Source organism: Microplitis demolitor, chromosome 2 (assembly GCF_026212275.2).
Source record: "Microplitis demolitor isolate Queensland-Clemson2020A chromosome 2, iyMicDemo2.1a, whole genome shotgun sequence".
Taxonomy (NCBI): domain Eukaryota; kingdom Metazoa; phylum Arthropoda; class Insecta; order Hymenoptera; family Braconidae; genus Microplitis; species Microplitis demolitor.
Genome location: NC_068546.1, coordinates 19,612,402 through 19,637,704, shown reverse-complemented (window position 1 = coordinate 19,637,704; position 25,303 = coordinate 19,612,402). Strand labels below are relative to the sequence as shown.

Below are 25,303 nucleotides of genomic sequence, written 5' to 3'. Positions count from 1 at the left end.
TGCAAGTAAATATAGGACAATTGTATGTTTTTAATATAAAAAGGTAATTTGAATAGTCTGTTGCGATATAACTTTAAAAGGTAATTTTATTATCTTTGACTTTCTCAATAAATTATATTTAACCCTTCAGAACATACGCCTCTCGTACCACAGTCATTGCTATCGCGATGAGAGAAAATCTCACGCCTATTGCGCAAGCGCGAAGAGCGAAATTTAAAAAATATTTAAATAATTTTAGGTTATATATCAAGTAAAATACAACATAAAATATTATGTGTTTGAATACTAAAAATTAAATAATAATTATTTATAAATTGTTTTTTATAAATAATTATTTAGAAATTATTACATTTTTTATCTTGATTATAATACTGGTATACAGGTACACTTGTAAACAACTTTTGGAATACTGTTTATTTGTATATCTATATACATTTAAAATGGCGGCTAGATACCACGGAGACAGCCGAGATAAAACGAAGTAATATGAACAGCAATTTTTTTTGTGTCTGACTTAACTCGCGCGATGAGAGAAACTCTCACAGTTGATGAACAAATAATTTTTTTTCTTTATTTTTCAAGTTTAAAAAATTTTGTTTTTTTAGTATCATTTAGAGCATTTAATTTTTAGTAAAATAAAAAAAAATTTCAGGGGGTCATTCCATTTCAATTTAGAAAAAAAAACATTTTAAAGGAAGTGTGAGAGAATCTCTCTACACGATGGTTCCGAAGGGTTAATGGACAGTTTTAGTGGTATATTTTAGCCCTCATTACACAAAAAATTTCGATAAGTTTATTATCCGTCCGAATTTATTGACGTATAGAAAATTTTGAGGGGCCCACTTTGCCCCCAAGGACACATTGTGCCTCCTTCCTTCCCTAATTTTAAATTTGTCTTGTGTTTGCTATATTACCATTCATTTGATTTGCTATTGAAAGCTGATAAAAGTTGATTCTGAAATAAAATAAGCTATGATTGTAAGAAAAAATTTTTTAAGTCAGGTTTACAGTAATATATGTTTAAGCTTTTCTCAAACAAATTCTCTAAACTCAAAATTAAATAAGGCTCGATGCTTCACTCTATATTCTAGCAACCAACATTTTAATTTTTCAAAAATATTTATTTGTTCAAGAGAAAAACGTGGATAAAGTTTCTATTTATTGCTCATATGCAACGAGGATATATCTTTTTATCTACTATAGTATACTGTTCATCGACTTGAATGTGATAGCGAAAAAAGTTCAGACTCCTCAATAGCAACCCATTTTATCTCACAGTTTGTTTTTTTTCAGTTGTCAATAGAAAAACAGATTGCAAAAAAAATAATTAATTTTGTTAGCCGTACTTGAATAATGAATTGGACGAATAGATCAAAAGTTGACTTTTGTTGAGGTCAGTTTTTCGCGCTAATTAGCTGTGAAGTTCTGAAATGTTTCTGGTATCGCGCTAACTTTAAATATAATAACAAATTATATTTATATCTCGCATTTACAACTCCTTGGTCGAATTACGATCGCTCCGAATTTATTAACAAATTTAAGGATAGCGGGGAGTCAAACCAGTTTGTTACTATTTGTTATGGTATACGGACGGGCGTAATTTATAAACTCGTAACTAAAATTTTATGATAGTTCATATATTTAAATAATTTTGATGATAAGTAAACATTATAATAATTAATACTCTATTTTTTCCATTCCACTACAAGTTCGTATTACTGCCATCAGTCAATAATTGCAAAATAATTCAAACATGATCTGAAACTTTCAACGATAAAAATATAATTGAGTACAGTACAAGAAACAAGAGAAGGGGAGAGGGTAATATTTTAATACGATTTGTTACATATGGAGGGTGAAGGTCAATAAGTAATCCTAAGTCTGTTACGTAATTTCAGTCAACTCCTTATTCAATATTTTAAATTGGCCACACTCTTTGAACTGATCAATTAGCCCTGTTTTTTTTTTTTTTTCTATAAACCGTAATTAAACTTTGAAAAAAAAAAAAAAAAATTTTTTTTTATTTGTATCTAACATGCTGTCTTATTTTTTTCCTGTGTTTCATTTTAACTTACCTCCACTTACATTGCAAAAAATCAAAAGACTTTTAATATTTTTTTAATTTGTTTAAATAAATTTCACGTGACAAATAAATGAAACTCGGCGATTCGCTTACTTACCTTGGATTTAAACGAATTGAATTTTTTAAAAATAAACTCTAATCCAATCAGTCTTTAATCATATTCACATCACAGACCACGTATAGGTTTATAATTACTTGCAATTATATTATATATTGAGATTATAAATATTTGTATTAATTATTATGTGCACACGTGCTAAATCTAGTTATCAGGTAATTGGATTTTCAATGGGGATTAAACATCACTTAGCGCACATTACATTATTTTATTACCTCAATGTTAAAAAAAAAGTTTTATATATTCTTACATACATTTGAATACTATTCACTCATTAGCTGTATATATATTTTTCTACATACACATATATATTTATATTATGATACTCATACACATACTTAGACATATTTTCAGGAATTTATATAATTTTCATTAAAAAAAAATATTTTAAAATAGAGAGTAGCAGATACCTGCTATAGCTTTCATATAACGGTTTTTTAATATCTCGAGTTTTATGTGAAATAGCCATTAAAATTTCTCTTTTAAAATAGATAAAGAAAATAGTGTTCAATTTTTCGTCTATAAGAATGTATTGATAATGTAAAATTTTTCAATTCTTCTAATGAACTCGGCCAGTAAATAAATATTTTGTTGTCTACTAAATTAATTATTTATTCATTAAGGGGACCCGGTGGTCTAGAAATTTTGAAAAATCGTTTTTTTTTTTTTGGCATATTTCGAAAGTATGGTATTTCAAAAATATGCTGTGAAAATATGGTGATGATATTCCCAGTATTTCATATTCTAAAAGCTATTTAGCAGGCCGGCCGAGTAAGTAATTTTTATTCTATTGTGCGGCGGAAAACATCTGTTTCGATTTCTATACCTAAGTTATAATAATGATAAACAAGTCAACATATAATGAAAAACAAGAAAAACCGAAGAAGTGCGCTAGAAAAAAATATGGTGCTGGAGTATCTGATTAATCCTAAGTAAATGTTCAAATCTAGTTTTCTTCAGAATTTCTTTAACTAAAACTTTAAACGCGTTTATCTCAAAACTACTTTTTTCTGCCTGGCGTAGTTGAAAAAAATAAAACTATCAGGTCGATTGCTTTCAAATTTAAATATGTTATTTAATACACCTACAGCTATAGCTGGTACTAGAATAAAATTTTTGCGTTGAATATTTCTATTTTTTAACATGCAAAATGCTACAAAAAAAAAAAGCGATTTTTGGACTTAAAATTTCAACAAAGTGCCACTTCTTCAAAAAAAAATTTTTTTTTTATTCTAATTCCAGCGATAGGTATATTTATACTAATTAAAAATCCATTAAATTTTTTTGTTTCAGATCCATAGAAGAGCTGAATTGTTCTACGCCGCCCGGGTCCCTTTTTTTTAAGGAGCTGGCTTCAACGCCATCTTTTAAATACTAAAAATAATTTTTTTTCTTAGCTATAAGCATTTTTGTATATATTAATAACAATAAAATAATCCCTCAAAATTTCCAAAGGTTTGATATTTTATTAAGATATTTATTAAGATATAAAAAAAAATTTTTTTTAAATCATGAAATTTTCAGTCTCTAGACCACCGGGTCCCCTTAACCGTCAATAGTGCTATCAAAAATTAACCGTCAATAAAAATATAATTTCATCCATAAAAGAACAGTTACATGCATATTTAATCTTTTTTGCCAGTGTTTAAACAGCATTCTATTAAAGTCAAATTTTAATCTCGGTACTTTTTTTTCGGTATAATAATTAAAAATTTAAAAAATACCATCTACTGAAATGAAAGTAGATTTCGCTCTAAAAATAACGTAGAACTTCAATCGAACCGTTAAAAAAATGTATGCTTATAAAAAAAAAGCAAATTGAACTTATTTTATCAGCATTAACTTTCTTTTCACAAAAATAAGCTGCCTTGTTTTTAAAAAAAAACTTCTATCAGTGTGTACTTAGTAAAAAATTAATTTACCACGCTTACTATCGACTACTTTTTTGTACAACGTTCTTTATCGAGTTAAATATCTATTTCATGAGGTAAAAAAATTACTGACGTCAAGCTTTAAAAAAATTTTAAACTGGATCTGAAGAAGTCCTATAGATTGTGACGGAATGTGATGATAAAATTAATAAATTAATTGTCAACTTAAAAGGATCGGATTAAATACAAAATTAATTATCTCAAAGTAAAACTATACATTTGTTCATTAGATTTCCTTTAAATTATTTATCACTCTATATTAATTTCCCACCAGCTACAGGAACAGAACAGTTGTACGGATAATTTATTCTCTTGCAATTATAAGACTAATTTTGTACCTGGAACTTAACTAGTCACACACATAACCAGATGTTTCTCTGTATCCACAAGAACTTTAAATTTAGTATTCACTGGGAATCCCGTTGCATTGCCTAGTTTTTTTCGCATACGTGACCAATTGACTTCTAGACCCAGCAGTTTCAATAACTAAATAATTAATTATTAATAAAGCGATGGGTGGTATTTCAAAATTAATAACAAAAATTTTAAATTGAAATAAAAATTTTTATTAAGTTTTCAAATATAAGTATTTACGTAAATCACAAAATTATGAGTTTGCTTTTGATAAAAAATTAAATTATAAATTATATTTTTTTTTTTTATAATTTTCAGTTTTTTTTTACGTAAAAATATTTTGTATTTACTTTAAATATATATTTATAATCAATTATTAACGATATCATAATTTAAATATTATTGAGGGGAGGGTGGGGCAAGAAGGCCCTCTAACAATTTAATAAAGAAATTTTTTTCTGTTTTTCTTCTAATTACCATAAATTCGATATATTTGGGCATTTTTAGACTTGCGCATGATACCTGGGGCAAAATGGACCAGTCGAAAATTCTGAAGAAAAGATTTTTTTATATTTTTGTCGAATTACAAAAAACAATATACTTATTCATTTTTCGGCTGATTTTCTATGCCTGGGGCAAATTTGGCCACTAAAAATATTTGAAAATAATAAAGTTTTTAATTCGATTAATTTTTACAGTATTCACAAATATACTTATTGGAATAATATTTATTTACTGCACAGGAATCATGAGACCATTTCTTACAATTTTTACATTGAATCCATGATTCCTTAGCTTCTGAATAAAGTCTATTCCAATATATACATTAACAATCATCATTTTTAACTTTTGAATAATTTTTTTTGTTTTAGACTTTATTTTATTTTTGCTAAATCCAAGTGTTTTCAACTTTATTTTGGCGGCAATTTTAAATTCAAATTTAATCGTATTGCAATAGTTGTGAAAAAAACATTACTAAGCCCAGGATTTTTACTTTAATTAAAAAATATTACAATTAATAATTAATGATGTCAACTTTTTCAAGCAAAAGTTGTTCAAAATTCAATTCCCTAAAAGAAATGTCTCTTGTAATTTTTCTTTCGGATTAATGAGGAAGCCGTGATTTCAAAATTAAGATTTTCGTAATTAACAAAAATTTGAATCATTCATTATTAATCTTAATTTTGAAATTACGGTGAAAATATTGGTTGTATAAGAAAATCATAAGGGACATTTTCATAGAAAATTGAATTTCCTACAACTTTTGTTTGAAAACTTTTTTTATAAGACCAATATTTTCGCCGGAATATCAAACATTTGAATCATTCATTTCAAACTTAAGCCAAAAATCTTGTTCCTATTCATTACAATCATTTTTCTTTTTTGCACGAGTGGAGGGACGATTCATTACACCTTAAAAATTTTTTTTTGAGTAATATAAAAGTAAATATAGTTGTCAAGCGCGAAAGAAATATATTCTTAACGTTGAAAACAATTTTGCAAAACCAAAAATAAAAATTTTTTTATCATTTTTTGAAAGAGGGACCATTATGCCCCAAAAATTTTTTTTTTAATTTCGGCAAAATGTCAGGGAGGCCATTTTGCCCCACCCTTCCCTATGTAAATAATGAGTGTAAAATTATGATTATTAATTAATTAAAGTAATCAATTAATTGCATCTTCTTCAAAAGTAAATAAATTTAACAAAATAGTGAATAACATCAGTAATAAAATGTAAACTTTTTAAATACATATTAATAATAACAATAAAATTTGTATATTAATATATGTGCTTATATCTTTTGTACGCTACATTATTACTTTATCTATAATTATTATTATTATTCTGATATATATCTCATGGCTGTGACAAATTGTGCACTCGTTTAAAGCTAATGAGAATAACATTGACGCAAATCGTCTACATATATCTCTTGTTTATTATTTCAATGCATGAAAAAAAAAATTCTTTATAATTTTAATTATTTAAAAATAAAAATCACGCATGAGTTATTTTCTCTCAGTATATTATTCAATGCCGACAACTAAATATATATGTGTCATATATTTTTATAAATTTATATCATTTATAACTGAATCCAAGAACCTGTCCTAGATTTCGTTTTATGTAATTTAAATTATTTGTTGAATATACATATAGGCATCCTGCACCTTTTAAATTTCATTTCTGATATATTTTATATTTTATTTATAATTATAATTGGAGTATTACTGTCGTTACAAGCCAATCAATTATAATATATATACGTGATCCCTTTTTTACTATTATATATATATATATATATATATATATATATATATATATATATATATATGCGACTATTTTCGACATATGAAAGAAAAAAGTTCGCTGTTTATAAGCGCTACTATTATTTTGCAAATAAAAACCAGTCGTTATACAATTGTATATATATATGTATATATAGAGTAACGATAATTCAGGTCGTCTGGCAATTTGAACTGAAGCAATTAGTTCTTTTTTGTTGTGATTCCTGTCTTACGTAATCATGTACATTGAATTTAGTATCATCCGGATTCCCACTTTTATGTGCTTTCAATTGTCTGAAAAAAAAAAAAAAATTTCATTTTATAATTTTTTTATTAATAAGAATTCTTTTTAATTTTTAAGTTTTTGATTCACGTTATTGTGAGACATGATTTTTTATGACTGTACAGTAGGGTGGCTCAAAAAAACCGACTATTTGTTTTTTTCGAGTTTCTTATGAAAATTTATTGGTTTATGATGTTTTAAGAAGCCTCTGCAAAAATTAGCTCGATAAAAAATTTTCAAGAGGTCGCTCACGAATTCTGAAAATATCAAAAATGATCGAAATTTGAATTTTTATTTCAAATTCTTTTCTTTCTCGTGGCAGCTATAGTTTATATTTGTGAAATCATGACTACGCTGAGAATTTAAGCCTAAAATTTCAATATTTAAACCTCGCTCAAGAATTTTGAATGTTTCCGAGTCCTGTCTGTTGAACGTTTTCGAGTGACCCTTGAATATTAATAATAAAGCTTCTCGATTTTTTCACCATCATTTTGCATGACAATGAATGAAAATATAACCAGACAAATAGAAATAATAAGTTATTTGCACACTTTTTTATTTTTTAATACAACATTAAGGTTTTTCCGCTTATTCAAAACTTACCAAATTTTATTGTTTAAGATTGTCCTGTATATTTTTGGTTATTCAAAAGTTATATTTTACTGAAATGACAATAATTGAGTTATAAAAAAATACAAAAACTAATTCAAAGTATTAGTTACATATTATCAGTTAATATTCAAAATTCTTGAGCGCCGCTTAAATATTTGAGTTTTGGGCTGAAATTTTCAGCATAGACATGATTTTACAAGTATAAACTATTGCTGCCACGATAAAGAAAAAATTTAGAAGTAAAAAATCCAAATTTCAATCATTTTCGATATTTTCCGAACTCGTGAGCGACCTCTTGAAAATTTTTTATCGAGCTGATTTTTTGAGAGGCTCCTTAAAACATCGTAAGCCAACAAATTTTTATAAGAGACTCGTAAAAAAAAATAGTCGGTTTTTTTACTGTACCCATAAATTACAGTGTAAAAATCGATTACGGACTTTATTTAAATTCAAATTCACTTCGTCACTTGGAGTTTTCGAGTTTTTACAAAAAATCACTCTGGATACGGAGTAAATATACTGATAAAAAATTTAACTTGATCGAAAACAAAAAATCTTGAACCAATAATACTGTTTTGAAGAAAATGTATTTCTTGAGTAAAAAAAAAAAATTCTTGAACCAAGGAATTATTCTTGGTTTGATTAAATTTCCCTGGTTTAAGAATTTTTTTTTTCGAATTGAGTTACCTTTTTCATTAGTGTAGGGATTTTTTTTTTCTTTTTTTCAGCGGAGTGATGTGAATTTTATTTAAATGCGCATTCATTTCATACTAAATCCGCTTTCACTCAGTAAATTTTTTACAATTATATACATTTAAAAATGAATTTTTATTAATATTTAATCAAGAGTCAAAATATAGGTTTTTATTTTATAATCCCTGGGTCTACAGTTTTTTTTTTTCATCATTCGGGATTTAATTGAACTGTAATTTTTGAAATATGAATTGATTTTAAATTCAAACGAAACAAATTAAAATTTTCAATTATAGTTAAATTTTTACATTAATTTAATTATACTTATATAAATAAATGTATCACTTAAAAAAATTGTTTTTTTTAATGAAAAAAAATTTTTTAAAAATATTATAATGATAATAATAATAATTACTTAGCAATTGCAAGAAAGGCTAACTCGACATTGAGGCCAGTCTTGGCAGAAGTTTCCATGAATGGAACTTGATACTCATCCGCTAAACGCTTACCATCTTCTACCTTTATTACACGTTCATTACCGCAATCTGACTTATTACCTGAATAATTTTAAAATAAATTGCAATTAAATTACATTATCCTTTTAAATGCATTAATATCAATTGTCCATAGAAATTAAATAATTTTATAAAATATATAAGAACTGGAATGCTAAATAATTAAATTGAATATCCTAGGGATCAAGTTATCAACTTACAGATTTAATAAATTAATATAAGTTATATTATAATGTTATATAGAATATACTAACCGAGAAGCATTATAACTACGTCATTCTGTGCGTACTCCCGGATCTCGCCGAGCCAGGCCCTGATGTTATCAAAGCTAGTCTTGTTCGTCACGTCATAGAGCAAAAGCAACGCTGAAAAACCAGTCACTCATCTATTATGCATTCAGATATTTATGTCTAAGAATTATCATAGTACAAAGTGTTGTTAATTATTAAGAGTAAAACATTCGATTTACACTTTAAAACCAAGTGTGTTAAAAATGTATTATTTTAACATATTTCAAATGTGTGCTATGTTTAAGGTCATAAGCGAAATTACAGTTTTTTGTAGTCACACTGATTAAAGGATTTCTTTGGATTCAATAAGATTTGTTAATATTTAACAAATGGTTTATTAATGAACAGGCTCAAATAAATATTTATAAACAGTCAACACATTATTTATCAGAGAGTATTTCCTTACAAAAAAGTATTTATTAATATTTAATAAATCATTTATTTGACGCAATTTGACGTATTTGAAAATATAACCTCATTCTCTCAAAATATGAATTATAAAAATATTTTAAAAAATTTATTTTAAGTGGGAAGATGAAAAATATATTAAAATGAAAAAATTATTTTTATTACATAATTAACAAACAATTATTTAAAATAATTTTTATATTTCATATAAAATATGGCCGTGTAACAACGCTTACTATCCAGTTAGTCTCTTGCTAATATATACAACGACATATTATTATATGCAGCCATCTATCGATAATATTCGCTAAAAAATTATTTGTTAACTATTAATAAATATTTATTTGTTTCAAAGAAGCTTCTCACAAGAGTTTTTATAAATCTAGTTTATTAATCTCAAATAAATCCTTCTATCAGTGCATTTAAAACACGTTTCACGGTGTATTAAATATCTATAGATTGTTTATAGCGTTTCAATGTTATTTAGGAAGTGTGTTAATTTCGATTACACACTTGGTTTTAGAGTGTATACACGATATATGTTGATTTTGACGAATCCTTTTTTACTGTGCAGAAATAAGTCCTGTAGCATAAGTTTGTAGCTGCAACAAGAATAACGTGACTGTAACAAGACCCGCCCTGTAGCAGTCACAGGAATAATCCTGTTGCAGCTACAGAACTCGTTCTGTATCTGTAACAGGACTGATCTTGTGAATACTTCGGGACTTTCCTGTTGCAGCTACAGGGCCATGTTCTGTTACAGCAACAGTTCTTTTTATTTCGTGTAACAAAATTTTTGCTTTGAATTCATGATGTAAAATATTTTTTTGTGTAATCGCACTGTCTGAGGTCAACTTGCTCTCATTTACTTGTAGAAAACTTACGAATAAAAAATAAAAATTTCTTCTATAATGAAGAAATTATTTGAAATTATATATTAAATTAGTTTTCATATTTAATAATAATAAATATATTACCATGAGCATCTCGATAATAAGCGTGGGTCACGCTTCGAAATCTCTCCTGTCCTGCGGTATCCCATATCTGTAATTTAATTCTCGTATCGTCCACGTTAACCACTTTGTTCTGTAATTATATCATCAAATCATTAATACCTCACTGTTATTAATGTGCGTTAAATATTTCATTATAACCATAAGTTATAAATAATAAATAATAATTATTTTATTACATAATAAATGACAAATTTTTGAGCAATGCATTATTCCATAAATGTATATATTTATTTATTGAAATCAATAAATATATTATATCTTACCCTGAAATCAATTCCAACGGTACTAATGTGATTCCCAGATAGAAAACGACCATCTCGAAATTGTGTTAGTAGGCATGTTTTACCAACACCGCTATCACCCAATAGCATTATCTATGATAATTATATATAAAATTTAAAATTACAAAATTTGAAATTTACAGAAAATTTTTTCAACAGGCTTCATCAGATATTATTTTCGGCTGCGTTTTTCTCGGAAACAAAATCTCTAAATACAATCTACAGACTGCACAATAATGTACTATGCTCTCTAATCTAACGAAGTGCGCTTTAATTTTTTAACAACGTTCGTTTGTTTGAGAGAAAAACTTGGCAAAAGTTCCTGATTACTGTATTAGTGCAACAAAGATAATACCGTTCGCCCACTTGGGTGCCAGAGAGAAAAAAGTAAGAACGCCTGCTGTTGTTAACCTTTAAACGGTAACCCCGGTCTGACAGACCGCTAATCAAATTTAAAATCAATGAAACTTTTTTTAATAACTCTACCTTAAAATATTAAATAATGTGATTTTTCAAAACAAATAAAGTTTATAATATCATTAAATCATGTCTTTTTCTGGAAGATATAGTTTTATTCATGTAAATAGATAGTTCCCTTCTCAAAAGTAAAAAAAAAACTGAGTGTCTTCTAACGCAGTCGGTCAGACCGGCATTAACTGTAGCGTGCAAATTTTTAAGGTTACCGCTTAAAAGTTAACCTCAACAATATTAGGGCAGCTCAAAAAAAATAATTTTTTTTTTGACTCACTCTAGGAACAGTTTGCCTATGGCAAAAACAAAATTATCATCAAGTTTGAAAGTTTGAATTGAAAAATAAAAATTTTAAAAGTCGCTCAAGAATTTTGAAAATTTTTTTCCTGCGGCGTTACTACACAGAAAACAAGGATTTTTCGGCACAAGAAATTTTGTCTTACCTTTTCTGTGTATATACAAAATAAATTATATGAAAATTTTGCCTCAATATATGAATTTCTAAAAATTCGAAAATATAAAAATTCCAGTCATTATAAAAATTCTTGCTATTAAGTTTTAATGACAACTACCGAAAGTAAAAAAAATTTTTCAATAACATACGTTTCAAATTTAAGTTACTTCAAAAAAATTTGTTTTTAAAAATCCAGCGGATTTATTATTTGCAATTATTGAAAAAATGTCATGTAGTTATGAATAACTTTAAAAAATTCGGATTTTATGAAAAACGAAAAAGTAAATTTTTGAAGATAAATAAAAAAATTTAAGACATCGCGATTGAGTAAAAGAAGAATAGAATGCAAAAGACGCATAAATCTTGCGGCAACTTTTAAAGCCTTTTCTGAGAAGGATAATCGTAGGAGAAGATAAGTTATATCTACTTTTATATGTCTCCAATAAACTTTTGCTAATCCATCTCCGCTAAAGTAAGAGTTAAAAAATAAGCTCTCATAACAAATTGATCGTAATAAATAATAAATTTCTTGGCGATTTTTTAACAAATTTCAAGAGTAATAGTTCACTAAAATAATGATAAGATAAAGTAATTTATTGTTAAGATGAGAAATTAGAAAAAAAACCATACAAGGTTACCAAAAAAAAAAAAAAAAAGGAATCAGGGCCAAAAGAAATAAATAAAAAAGTAAATTGAAACGTCACGCTTAAATTAGAAAGGTATCAGGAAAGTAAGCTGAGACCTTGAAGTGGAGTTCTCTCGTCGTTTCGGGTGGGGCCTGTGATGAATTGGGACCCTCGTGAGACGTCTGTCGACGCACTGGGCCTTGTGCCCCCACTCTAGTTGACGGACCCGCTGCTGTGGCAGTGGCGGGGGTACCTGGGCCCCGTGAGGCCGAGTGGGTATCAGACGAGGACCAATCGGACGAGGTCGTTGCAGAACCGCGCGTACGTGCGGCTCGATTTGAATCCTCCATTCTACTCATGGGTTCCTGCTACCAGGAGCACCAATTTGCTCTTCTTCTTCTTGGCCACTCCTCGTCGCCGCCGTTGTCGTGCTTCTTTACCACTTTTGCTCGGGGTCACTCAACTCCAAGCTACTTTGTCGAGTTAAAAGCATGTCAATGTAATTCAAACAGTTTTTTAAAAAATATAAGTTAAATTACTCAAACGTAAAATGAATATGAAAGTTTTTATTTTGCTACAGATACTGTCTTTTGTTACTAATTTTGAATAATCTATAATTTATAAAATTAATAAATATAAATTGAAAAAATGAAGCATTGGAAAGTTAGGGAAATCGACGGTAGAATTGATTAAATCGCATGAGAATTAAACGGAAGTAATTATTAACTTGTTTTAAACTGTTGGGAAAACGAATACACACAAGGTCGGTAGAATGTAGTAATGAGTAAAAGGCTTTTGAACTAACTGAGCTCTGTAGAATAGTCTCTATGTAACTTTTAAAACAAATAATTTACTCTGTAAGCTAATAAATGTCGACTGAAGTAAATAAAAAAAAAAAAAAAGAGATAAAATATATGAGATCAAGAGAAATCGAGGATAGGTCAATTTTTAGGACTCAAGGCGGGACTAACCCACAGATTTCGGGTCTACCCACGTGACGAAGCGAACAAGAGAAAGGAGAAAGAGAAAATGAAAAAAGATAAAATGTATTATATTATACTATAGCCAAATAAAAGAATATACAAGTTTTAATGAAGTAACGACCCGACTAGTGGCGCCCTGACCCAACGTTTTCGTACAGGACTTTGTATGTGAACGAGGGCTTTGTGCTCGGGCACTGACACCATCTTATCACGTGATTCATACCACTAAGAACGTGTGCAGTTACGTCACACACTAAAAAAAAAAATTACTGAATATAAAACATCGATATTACTCTCGCGTTTTTTGTTCTCTTGCTCCAAAAAATAATCGAAATATTTTTGAAAATAAAAATTCTGTCTGTCAACTCAAAATTCGAGCTGAAGCTGGAAAATTTTTATTGAATTCTTAAACTAAAATATGAAATTTTTTTCTATATGAAGATTGTCGCATAAATTCAAAAAACCAAATCCACAGAATTGTAGGATAGGTACCAATTTAGGCCACTTTAGGGCCAAGTTTGGACCCTTCAAAAACTGACATAAAATAATGTGTAAAAGACGCAATGACATAATTAATTTAAATAATGTATGCAAAGATATTTTTATCAGATTGTTGCAATAAAAATTTTATTTTGTGGTCCAAAAATGGAGCAGTGGCCACAAATGGTACTTGTATGATATAAAGTGGTTTATTAAATTTATGGAATTTGAAGCAAACTTTAAATTAGCTTTTGGCTTAGCAAGTAAAGTTATTGCGAAAACAAAAAAACTGAATGCTTCAAGAACCCATACTATACCAAATTTCGAGTGGCAAGTAAACTAAACGTTAATTACTAACGTGTGTCCGCCATTATGAAAATTAATCACGCCCTTTGAGAGTCCGCTATTGGTCGTTATACACGCATCAAAGTTAGGTCATTAACAATACCAGCAATACCATATATAGATATACATAAACATAAAGATGTACATATACATAACCAGACGGGTGATGGGGACGTCGCTAATGGGTGATGGGATCGACAATGAAAGGATAGCGCAGACCATATGTGCTTCACCGAATATCGCCTTGAAACGTACGACGTATATGGATTACGTCCCTCTGAATCTTGTTTCACTGCTCACATATATTATATTATATATATGGCTGCACAGTCTTTAGATTGTATGTCACTATATACATATATACTCATGTAAGTGTGATCGAGATATACGAACTGATAATTAACATACTAATTAACGCCTTGATTGTCTTACAAAGTTGCCAACAATGTCTATATATATATGACTAGTTTGTAGCCGTGACAATCTATTTGTAGGGAATATTCCCACTACGTCCTCTATTCTATTCCACTAGATTGTACCTTTAACGGCAACATGGACTGTTATTCACATGTTCGAAGTTGTTTGTTACATATGTTACTAAGTTGCTGCGTCATGAATACAAACCACAAGCTCAAACTATTGTTATATTAATATTGTAGACACATATTTTATTATTCTCAGAAACTAAATATAACAAATTTTGCATAATCATTATTATTAATTTTTTAAATTTATGCGCTGAGAAAAAATACTTTTATTAAGAAAATTTACTTAATACAAGAACATATATTTTTGAAAATTTTCTAGAATATGTAATTTTTTAAAATAATATTTACTTAATTGATCAAGTAAAGCTATTTTTTTGTTTACTCATAATATAACAAATACATATAATAACAAAATTAAATATTGATGATATTCAGTACATGGAAAAAAATTGAGGTTACTACAAATTGAGTAAAAAAATGCCAGTTCGAACTTGGAATAACCTCAAACTGATAAAGAAAAATTATTTGAAATGATTCAAAACGATTCGAATTAGATAATATATAGATTAGACTAGGCCAAAAAAATCGACTATTTTTTTTTCGATGCTGTGAAAATATTCCTGATGACCAAAAAAAAATTATTGTGCAAGTTTGAGCTCTTAACAATGATATTAAGAGGTGTATCGTTTTGACTCAACTTTAACCTTGAATAACTTTCAAAGGAGTGAATTTAGCAAAAAATGTTAAGAGACCTTCTTTGTAGAGCATTTAATTTCCTTTAAGAATATGTATCTTGACTACAAAAAATTTTTAAATTTCTAGTAGTTACAAAAATCCAAAATAGAAACAAAGAATTTAAAAAACAAATCAATACTTAAGGCACGGTTACAAGGAAACGGCTCATTTTACGTCAATTTACTAAGAGAGATTTTTTGTAGAGAATTCAATTTCCTTTAAGGATATATATTGCTCAAATTTTTCAGATAGATGATTTACGAGTTTTGGGTAAAAAATGAAATTTCTGTCAAAAAACTAATAGTCGTAGCGATACACCTCTTAATATCATTATTAAAGGCTCAAACTTGCACAATAATTTTTTTTGGTCATCAGGAGTAATATTTTCACAGTATCGAAAAAAAAAAAATAGTCGATTTTTTTGGCCCAGTCTAATATAGATATAAACTTAGCATGGATTAAATCATTTTTCTTAAATTAGGGCAACCCCACGTGTAGTAACGCAAGCTTCTATCATCAATACTTACTACAATGTTTAGTTGTCAATATACTATTCGCATGTAGTTATCCTTTACTTTTCATAGGAGTACCTGTTACTACAATGTTCTACGACAATTTTGTGGTTAGAAGAACCACATTTTTTCCGTGTAACATTAAAAGATATATTTTTCTTTATTTGTCAATTGCAAAACATTTTTTTTTTTTAATAATAATTATGAAAATTACTTTTTTACACTCAGAGTAACTATGACAATGCAATTCATAGATTAACTTGATTTAGACCAGTACGATCTAAATCAGTTGGTGTTAATCTCCGCAATGTTATTTAATCATCATCGTGTAAGAAAATAAATAATAGTAAAATTTTACCCGCTGTGGGTTTCGAACCCACGACTTTACCGCAGCAGCTATGAAGCTGACGCTCCAGCCACTACGCCAACGAAGACTTATAGGTAGCGCAACAAATATGACGGTATAGATTTATTATTATATATTGCGTATTTTATTAATGCGATGATTAATTTTTTTTTGTTGCAAAAAGGAAAAAAGTGTAAATGTATACATGCAGTGAAGTTAATAATTTGTGTAATAAACTATAATTTGTAAAAGTTTTCCAACGTTGAGAGAAGCTAATGCTTTGTTAAATTTTGATTGTATAAAAGCTCTATAATATAGATAGAGTTTGCATTGAAAGTACTGACGAGCTTTCGCTGTCAGATAAATTAATTTTATAACGGTGACCCTTTTTCGAGGAGTATTTGTAACAAAGTTTTAAACAAAATATTAAAACATTGAAATTTACTCTGTAAACATGAATAAGTGAAATAGATGAATATTCACTAATTCTAAGTGCTAATCGAACCACTTTTTAAAATAAGTGGTTCCGTTTGCACTTAAAATTAGTGAATATTCACCGATTTCACTTATTCCTGTTTACAGAGTACTTCATAAATAAACTACTTCTTTTTTTACTTTATTTTAGAATATCTTAGGGTATATCGAAATTTAATTTTTGACTTTTAGAAATTAAAATGTGAACAAAATATTTCATGAAAATATAAAAAAAAATTTTGTAAAAATTAACACAAAACTATGAGTTAGAACAACATTTTACACAATAAATTTTTGTTGTTTTAACATTATTCATGTATGTAAAAAAATATCTGAAAAACGGTTGACTCTGCGGGCCAGCCCCAACAATTGTTATTGCCAATTCATATTCGAGCTCTTTGAGCTCAACAATACCTTCAAATACATTATTATTTTCGAGCTCAAAAAAAATAATGTTTCGTATTATAACCTCTGAGAATTTGAGAAGTTTAAAATAATCAATAATAAGTGTTTTTTAAAGTTTTACGATTATGCTTGAAAATTAAATTTTATTGAACAGAAATTTACAGAAATGATCGATAGAAAAAGTCACGTGAATTTAGGGTTAAACCAGCGAGTTAATATGTGAAATATTTGGAAAAACGTCAGAAATAGTGATTTTTCAAAAATTTTGATGATGATATTATTTAAACTAACGAATCGATTGCAATTATTCATGTAGCAATCATCAAATACTATTATGATGTTAAAGGGTCAGTATGTGGAGTTTTCGAACATATGAAGAATTACAATATGGGTCATTCGAAAAAAACGAAACTAATCTGGTATCTTCTAAAAAGTTGATGACCGGATGTCGTTTCGTTTTACGTCATTTCTTTGACTATTTTATTCGGTTGTCGATTGGTCAACTGAGATAGTGGCGGGGTTTTTGAAAGAACGAAGGCGAGAGAAGCGAGCATGTTATGTCTAATTTCCTAATTTCTTATTTTTCATCGTCGATATTCTTCGAACTAGAGTTTACTGATTTTGATGTTTAAGGCAGCATTCGACGCAGTTTTTCAATCAGTTAATAACACTGAGTAAATGTTACTTTTGTTACACTTAGGATTATTTTGTGTTGAAAATGGACTGATCAAATATTACAAAATAGGAAGTTATAAATTAACATACAAAAATTATAGATATTTAACGTAAAATTTTTAACACAATTTTTTTTTTTTAAAAAATAAAAAAATTTTTAATATTTTATAAATAATTATTATTGACTTTCAAGAATATAGAGGGAATTTAATTATATTTTTAATATTTTTAAATTTCATCAATAAAAACTCGAACAGGTCATTAATGTTAAAAATAAATCGTAAAAAATCAATGATATAAATATATATAATATAAAATATAAATACATTATTATGTATACATAAAAATGTATAATTGTGTTACATAAACTTTTTTGTGAAACAATTTATTTAGTTAAAAAAAAAAAATGAATGCACAGAATAACAGAAAAAAATGTTCAATTGAAAAAAAAAAAAAAAAAAAAAATTATTTATGTTGAATGCTTGTTATTAAAAAATGAAAAATTTTAATTCAGAAGCTAAAGCCAAATAATTTTAATTTGTTCAGCAGATCATATAAAACGCGAGTATACAAATTACTAAAGATGGAGATTCAAGTAATATTATCATATCTAAATATATCATATATTTATGTTTCAAAGAAAGCTGTCTGTTCAAAAAGATTTTTATAAAATTGAAGAAAATTATTTATAATTTTAAATATCATCTTTATTTATGATCGAAATATTTTTTAAAAAATGATGTTAAGATTCATTTTTTTATAAATTTATTAATAATTGAAAATTAAAACAAAAATAATAAATTTTCTAAATAAAATAACACAGAATAAATAATATCTTATGCTCGCTCTTGTTATGAATGCTAACATATTTCAAGCTTAAGATAAGTCTTATTTCCAACCTCTTAACCCTAAACAAATAAGGCTTCGTATCGTCAGTGCCAAAAAAAATATTTCAAAAAACATATATATATATATATATATATAACTTTTTTATACGACAATTAAATTTATTTACTAAATCAAATTAGATTACAACACTGATAGAAGGATTTCTTAGTATTAAAAAAGATTTGTTAATATTTAACAAATTATTTCTTAACGGAGCTTTATTTAAGAAATATTTATTAATATTTAACAAATCATTTCTTAAACATCATTTTTTTGTATTTAATAAATATTTCTTAGCATCTAATAAACGATTTGTTAATATTTAATAAACGATTTCTTTCCATTTAAAAAATGATTTATTAGTATTTAATAAATCACTTTTTAACATTTAATGAATCACTTTTTAATGATTAATAAATGAATATTTTATATTTAATATATTTTTTATTATTTGAACAAATTTTTTTTTTATATTTAAGAAATTATCTATTAACTTATTTATTAAAATTTAATTCATAAAATCACACAGTTCAAGAATATATATCTATATATGTTTTTGCATGCAGCTACACACATTCATTAATATTTGTATTTATAAACAAAAATAACTAAAACAACCATCGTATAAAATTTTCTGTTCTTTTAATTTCAAAATACAATTTCATAGTAATTAACACTATAACTAGAATAAACAAATTAAAATTTCTTATATTAAATTACGCTGAGAAATAACATAAAATCCGTTTGATAGTACATGTGTTTTTAATGGTTTTATATTTGATTAAAATTGAACTGAATAAAATTAACAAGGCTTCCATATTTTCATAGTTATAATATGGATGACAATTTACAAAACACGTCTGATATAAATATTATTTAAGTATATGAGAGCTTCAGTTGTAGGTTACGTTTAACCAACAATGCAAGCTAGAACGGAGTAAACAATATGACGTCGCAACGACACACACATATAGCTTTTTTAATACTTGTACACCACTACAGGCTCGTGTGTAGCCCTCTACCGACAAATTCGTCTAAGAAATATTTATTAAATATTAACAAGCCTTGTTTGGTGCTAACAAATATTTCTTTTATGTTAATAAGGCTTTGTTAGCATTAAAAATATTTCTTAATAATAAAGAAGTTACTTATTTCATTATAATAAATATTGTTAATAATTACTAAATATTTGTTAAATCCAAAAAAGTCAGTTGAGAAAAATTTAATAAATCAATTTATTACTCCTAAACAAATCCTTCTATCAGTGAATTATTAATTAACCCGTAAAATTTTTTTTTGTCGAAGTAAAATTGACATCGTTAAATTAACATTCAAATCACAACTTTATTTAAATTATATTTTTATTATTAATTATACACTTAAAACGATGTAAATATAATTTTACAATGAACTGTGTGGTTTATATATTATCGAGAAGACAAAATTTATTGATGACGTCAACAAATTAAATACACGGCAAAAAAAGAATTGTCGCTGCAACAGGATATGGTTCTGTTACAGCTACAGGACTTGCCTATGGCTGCAACAGGAAAGCCCCGTTATATATTAACAAGATCAGTCCTGTTGCAGCAACAGTTCTTTTTCCCCGTGTATCTTTGAACGTAGTTTACTTATACTTCATTATATATCTTAATTACAAAAAGCCGTAATCTGAAAATATACAAGAAAAAAAAATTTCTACTGAAGGTAATATTCTTGATTAAAGAATTTTTTTTTTGACAACCTCAATTTTCTCGGATAAATTCTCTTAGCTCAAGAAAATCTTGACTTGTTTCCCAAAATCGTTCGTATTCCAAAATATTTTTATAAAAAAGATTTTTTTTAATAAACGCTAATTCATTAGAGTATTTTCAAACATGAGAGAATTAAATAACGAAACAAACACTCGGATATTACACTCAATAACGAAATAACGATGAAAATATATAGGGTATATATAAATTTGTATTTACAAATAGATGGAATGTTTATAAATAATTACGGGTATTTACATTTATAGAAAAAAAAATATTTACAATTTTTTTTTTTTTTTTTAATAATAAAAAGCTGGAAAAATTTTTTATTAAACATTTTCAAGAGCTATAAGTCTGTACAGTTTTCGATACTAGCATTTTTGTATAATATATATACTATATTTGATAAATAAACCCTCGTTGTCTATATATATATAATCCCCTAAGGGTGGATATCTCCCTTTATCATTTATTTATAGAGGGTGGAACGTTTCTCGCATCATAAGAGATTAAAGAGAAAAAAAAATGTTTAAAAAAATCTATCATGGATATTATAACTTTATTTTACATTCAGTAAAAAAGGGTGTAGATTTTACTCTGGGTCCTCAGTCAAACAGTGTTTTCAACTTTTTCAAACAGTCAAACAGAAATAAATTGACATATACATTTATATATTTTTTTTGAATCGAGAAAGAGCGAAATATAAATACATGGAAAATATTTGTTTTGTGAACATAAACAAAAAATATTTAACTTTTTAAAATTTTTCTGCAGAATTCACATATATTTGTTTCTAGTCATTCATAATAGTTTATTGTTATTATCACATAATTTTTAATTTCATATCGGAAATAATTGATCTACCGAAAGAAATGCTGGAGTTAAATTTACCACACTAAACCAGTAATAATTGAACTACTTTGTGGTCATCGTATTGACAAATGGAGTAGCATAAATGACACTGTATAAGATTAATCTCTACTGTACTAGTTCTAATTACTATTCGACTGGGGTAAAAATTTGTAGGCTCAGTAACTACTCAATGTAGCTTAGAAAACTCATCCTGTGGTTTCTTTAACCACACAACTTTATAAGAAATAGTTGGTATTACTATTTTTGGTGTACACAATATCACATAATTCGTACAATCTACTCCAATGAGGAGTAAAATGACTGACAAACGAAAACGACAGCGCCACCTTCAACTTTTTTACCCCACTGTGGTTGGCTAGCTCCACAATTGTAGTTATAATTACTACATCTTTAAATGTGTCAATTATAACCTTCAAAATTACGTGCTTGTATTTTACATCAACAAAAATTAAATATTCAATGAAACTATGTTAGTAATACAAGAATTAATTTCTCATAAAGATAATTCAAAATGAAAAATATATATCATGACGTATAGAAAAAAAATGTACTTTAAAAATTTAGTGCGTGTGACATTTCGAATTAATTATTTACAAATCCATTTTAATATATTCAAAAACTCTTTGTAAGAACAATATGATATAAATTTAAAAATTTTTAAAACTTTTTAATTACCATGAAAAATAATAAATATCAATTAATATATATTTAATAAATAAATTAAGGATAAAAAATTATAAACTATGATGTGGAGTAGTAAGAACCACAGCTGTCATTTACCAAGGGGTTGTTTTAACCAACGACAGTAGTAGTTACTACAGTTTGTGTACCACAATAGGCTAGTAGTCATTACTAAATGTGTAATGACCCTATATATTACTACTCAGTGTAGTATATGTATCCCCGATTGTGATAAATTCAACTACACCTTCTTTTACATGCATTAGTAAATTAATCAAATCGTGAGTTTAATTCTCTAAATCAGATTTTTGGGGGCTTTAATTATGACCCCCGCCCCCTACTGCTCTCGTTACCTAGTATCAAAGCTTTATTGCATAGTGAGAAAAAAGTAATCGATATACTAACAAAAAATTTTGAGAATAAATATTTAATAAGTGTAAATTATAAATGAAGCCTTTAAAAAAAAATTTCGACTCTATACTAGTTTTTATTTTATAAAAGCGGTAGAGAAAATGTATGTTGAAATGTGTGATTTAAATTTTCAAACGTAAAAGTGTTAGACTTTTTACCCGCGAAAATGGAAAAACTGTTTTAGAGGATACAGAAAGTCTCGTATAGTTAAAGAAAGAGAATAAAGTCACATAAAATGACTCGTACAATTTGCTACCCTCTTTCGCTTTTATTTGTATACATGTCATATGATAATAAACGCCGCTGTTATTTTCTCGTTGGCACGTTGCCTCAAGGTTTTCTCTCTCTCTGAGGTCAGGGTAAACATATGATAAAACACGCGGGTCATTATTAGCAATCCGATAGTTTGAAATCTCACGTTTTATGATGACGAAGCTCTGAACTTTTTTTATTATTTTATAATAATAAAATGAGTCCTTTAATCTCATATGGGTGAATATTTTTTAAAAATATTATATCATATTTCTGAATGCTTTTGACATGAAAAACTCATTTAAATACTATTGTTATCATAAACTTTTTTTTTCGTAAGAAGAGAGCTGAGCCCAAATAATATTATTAGCGCGTCATTATTAGAATTTTTCAAACTATAATTTTTTTTTCAGCTCTAATTCCCCTGATTAACTATGACTGTAAATGTTATCTGATATCTGTTATAATGCAATCATTCGCATAATTTTATCTGAAATAAACTTTTTTATAGAAGAAACTCAGGTAAAAAAATTTACGGTTCGAAAAAAAAAAAAATTGGGGCAAGTTAATTCGCTTGAAAAACAGAACCACTTGAAAATTTTCGTGAAAAAATAATTTTGAGAATTAACTGAAACGTTAGAACGTGTAGTTGAAATAATAATTAATTTATTATTCGAACTATTGAACCGACCCGCACGAAAAAAGATATATATTCCAGAAAAATAGTATATATCTGGCTTTATATCTTTAGTATTGTCGTATGTATGCTATTTTGCCGGCATATATTCCCAAATATACACGGAAAAAAATAATTGGCAAAGGGTAGCCGCTACCAATTATTTTTCGGTAGACGCTACCGATTGGTTCGGTAACAGCTACCGAAAATTAATCGTTAACAGCTACTGATTATTTCGGTATCAGCTACCGAAAAAAATCGCTAGCTGTTACCGAAATAATCAGTAGCGTTTACCGAAAAATAATCGGTAGCAGCTACCAATCGCCAATCGGTAGCTGCTACCGATTATTTTTTTCCGTGTGGGGAGAACTAGAAAAATCAAGATGAGGTAAAATAGGCCACGGTGCAATACGACACTTACAATAGTGGCTCATTTTACCTCAAAATCAATTTTTTCCAGTTTTAAAAAAAAAAAAAAATTAGAAAAGTTACTTCACTGAAAATTTCAAGTCTCCGGATAAGCAACTTGCCCCAGTATTTTCTACAAGCCGCAGCTAAATATTTTTACACAGAAAAAAATGATTTTTTGACGCAAGAAAAATTTTGCATTATGAAGTAAAAGCCAAAATTTTCTTAGGACTAGAAAAAGCTTTTTGCGCCAAAAAATCCTTTTTTTCTGTGTAGATAAAAACACAATTTTTTTTTTAATGGTATCTAATTTTTCTCTATGGAAATATCCATACATAAAATATGATGGCTTTATTTCGAAAAATTTAAAGGAAAAAAAAATAAAATAAAAACATATTTATTTATATCATATTAATGAAACGGATATTAATTTTTAAATATAAAAAAAACTATATTGGATATAAAATTGATTTTATGATTTTAATCACAAGTTTATAGTAGAACTCGTTTGGATTAAATTTCGGCGAGAGCGCGCTTCTCCCCTCACGCGAATAAGCGTCCGATATTGCGCGAAATATGTGTTTATCACGAAAAAGTTTACACACGACTGGTTACTATGTACAACACAGTTATCAGTTGTGTGCTAATAAAGTAATCATATTATAAAACAAAGATTTATTCATGGATGCGTCGCGACCATAGACACATAAACTTAAAGAATTCTATTAATTATATCGGTAAGGTTTTTAAAGGCCTGTTTAAATGCTGTAGTGTTGTGTACACATAGCATTTTGTCTATTAATGTATTTAATTAACCTCTAATAGCATAACAAATTATTTTTTCATTGTAATATAATTCTCTGTAATGAATTGTCCGCAGCAACGCGTTAATTACTTTTAATATATTGACCACTTGTGGATCCCGTATAATTATAATTTATGTATTAGCTGTTATAATTTTTGTTCTTTCTTATAATATCTATTTTAGAGGATAGGGGGTACAGCTTTCTTGCTTAGACTCCGCAGCTTTTCTTACTTGCTATTATGATTTTTTTAGTGCAGGGAGTTATATTAAACTCACCTAAGCAGTTGTTGCCCTGTAATTCCATATTTTCCATATATTTTTTTTATGACTAAATCACTGAAATGAGTTGCCTGCTTTGAAGTAACATGATATTGTTATAATAAATTTCATGTGTTTTCGTCTCAAATCAACTACTCAATAACATTGTTCACACACTGAAAAAAATAATAGGTAGCAGCTACCAATTATTTTTCAGTAGCCGCTACTCATTATTTTTCGGTAGCCGTTACAGATTATTTCGCACACCCACACACGTACACTCGACAACACGCACACGTACACTAGTACATACATCCCGTGTAACATACCTCAAAAATGGTTTTTTAATGTCCACTGAAATTTGTCAGTAGAACCGAAATAATCGGTAACTGCTACCGAAATAATCAACCCTGCACAGAAAAATATATAA

At 27.5% G+C, this 25,303-nt stretch overlaps 1 protein-coding gene across 6 annotated transcripts in view; it reads right to left on the bottom strand.

Moving 5' to 3' along the window:
* Positions 1-6,829: 6,829 nt before the first annotated feature.
* LOC103568437 (ras-related protein Rab-37) overlaps positions 6,830-25,303 on the bottom strand; it is a 68,853-nt gene continuing 50,379 nt past the window's right edge. For 3 of the 6 annotated variants that reach the window (XM_053742973.1, XM_053742971.1, XM_014444507.2), the window contains 6 exons: positions 12,541-12,894; positions 10,856-10,966; positions 10,554-10,662; positions 9,133-9,243; positions 8,779-8,920; positions 6,830-7,069 (listed from right to left, as the gene is read on the bottom strand). In XM_053742973.1, the coding sequence (XP_053598948.1) occupies positions 6,946-7,069; positions 8,779-8,920; positions 9,133-9,243; positions 10,554-10,662; positions 10,856-10,966; positions 12,541-12,783 (840 nt within the window). In that variant the 5' untranslated portion in view covers positions 12,784-12,894 and the 3' untranslated portion in view covers positions 6,830-6,945. Of the gene's footprint in view, positions 7,070-8,778; positions 8,921-9,132; positions 9,244-10,553; positions 10,663-10,855; positions 10,967-11,228; positions 11,294-12,540; positions 12,898-25,303 lie in introns of those variants that run through there. The other 3 variants (XM_053742972.1, XM_014444508.1, XM_008545292.1) reach the window with 3 other exon arrangements.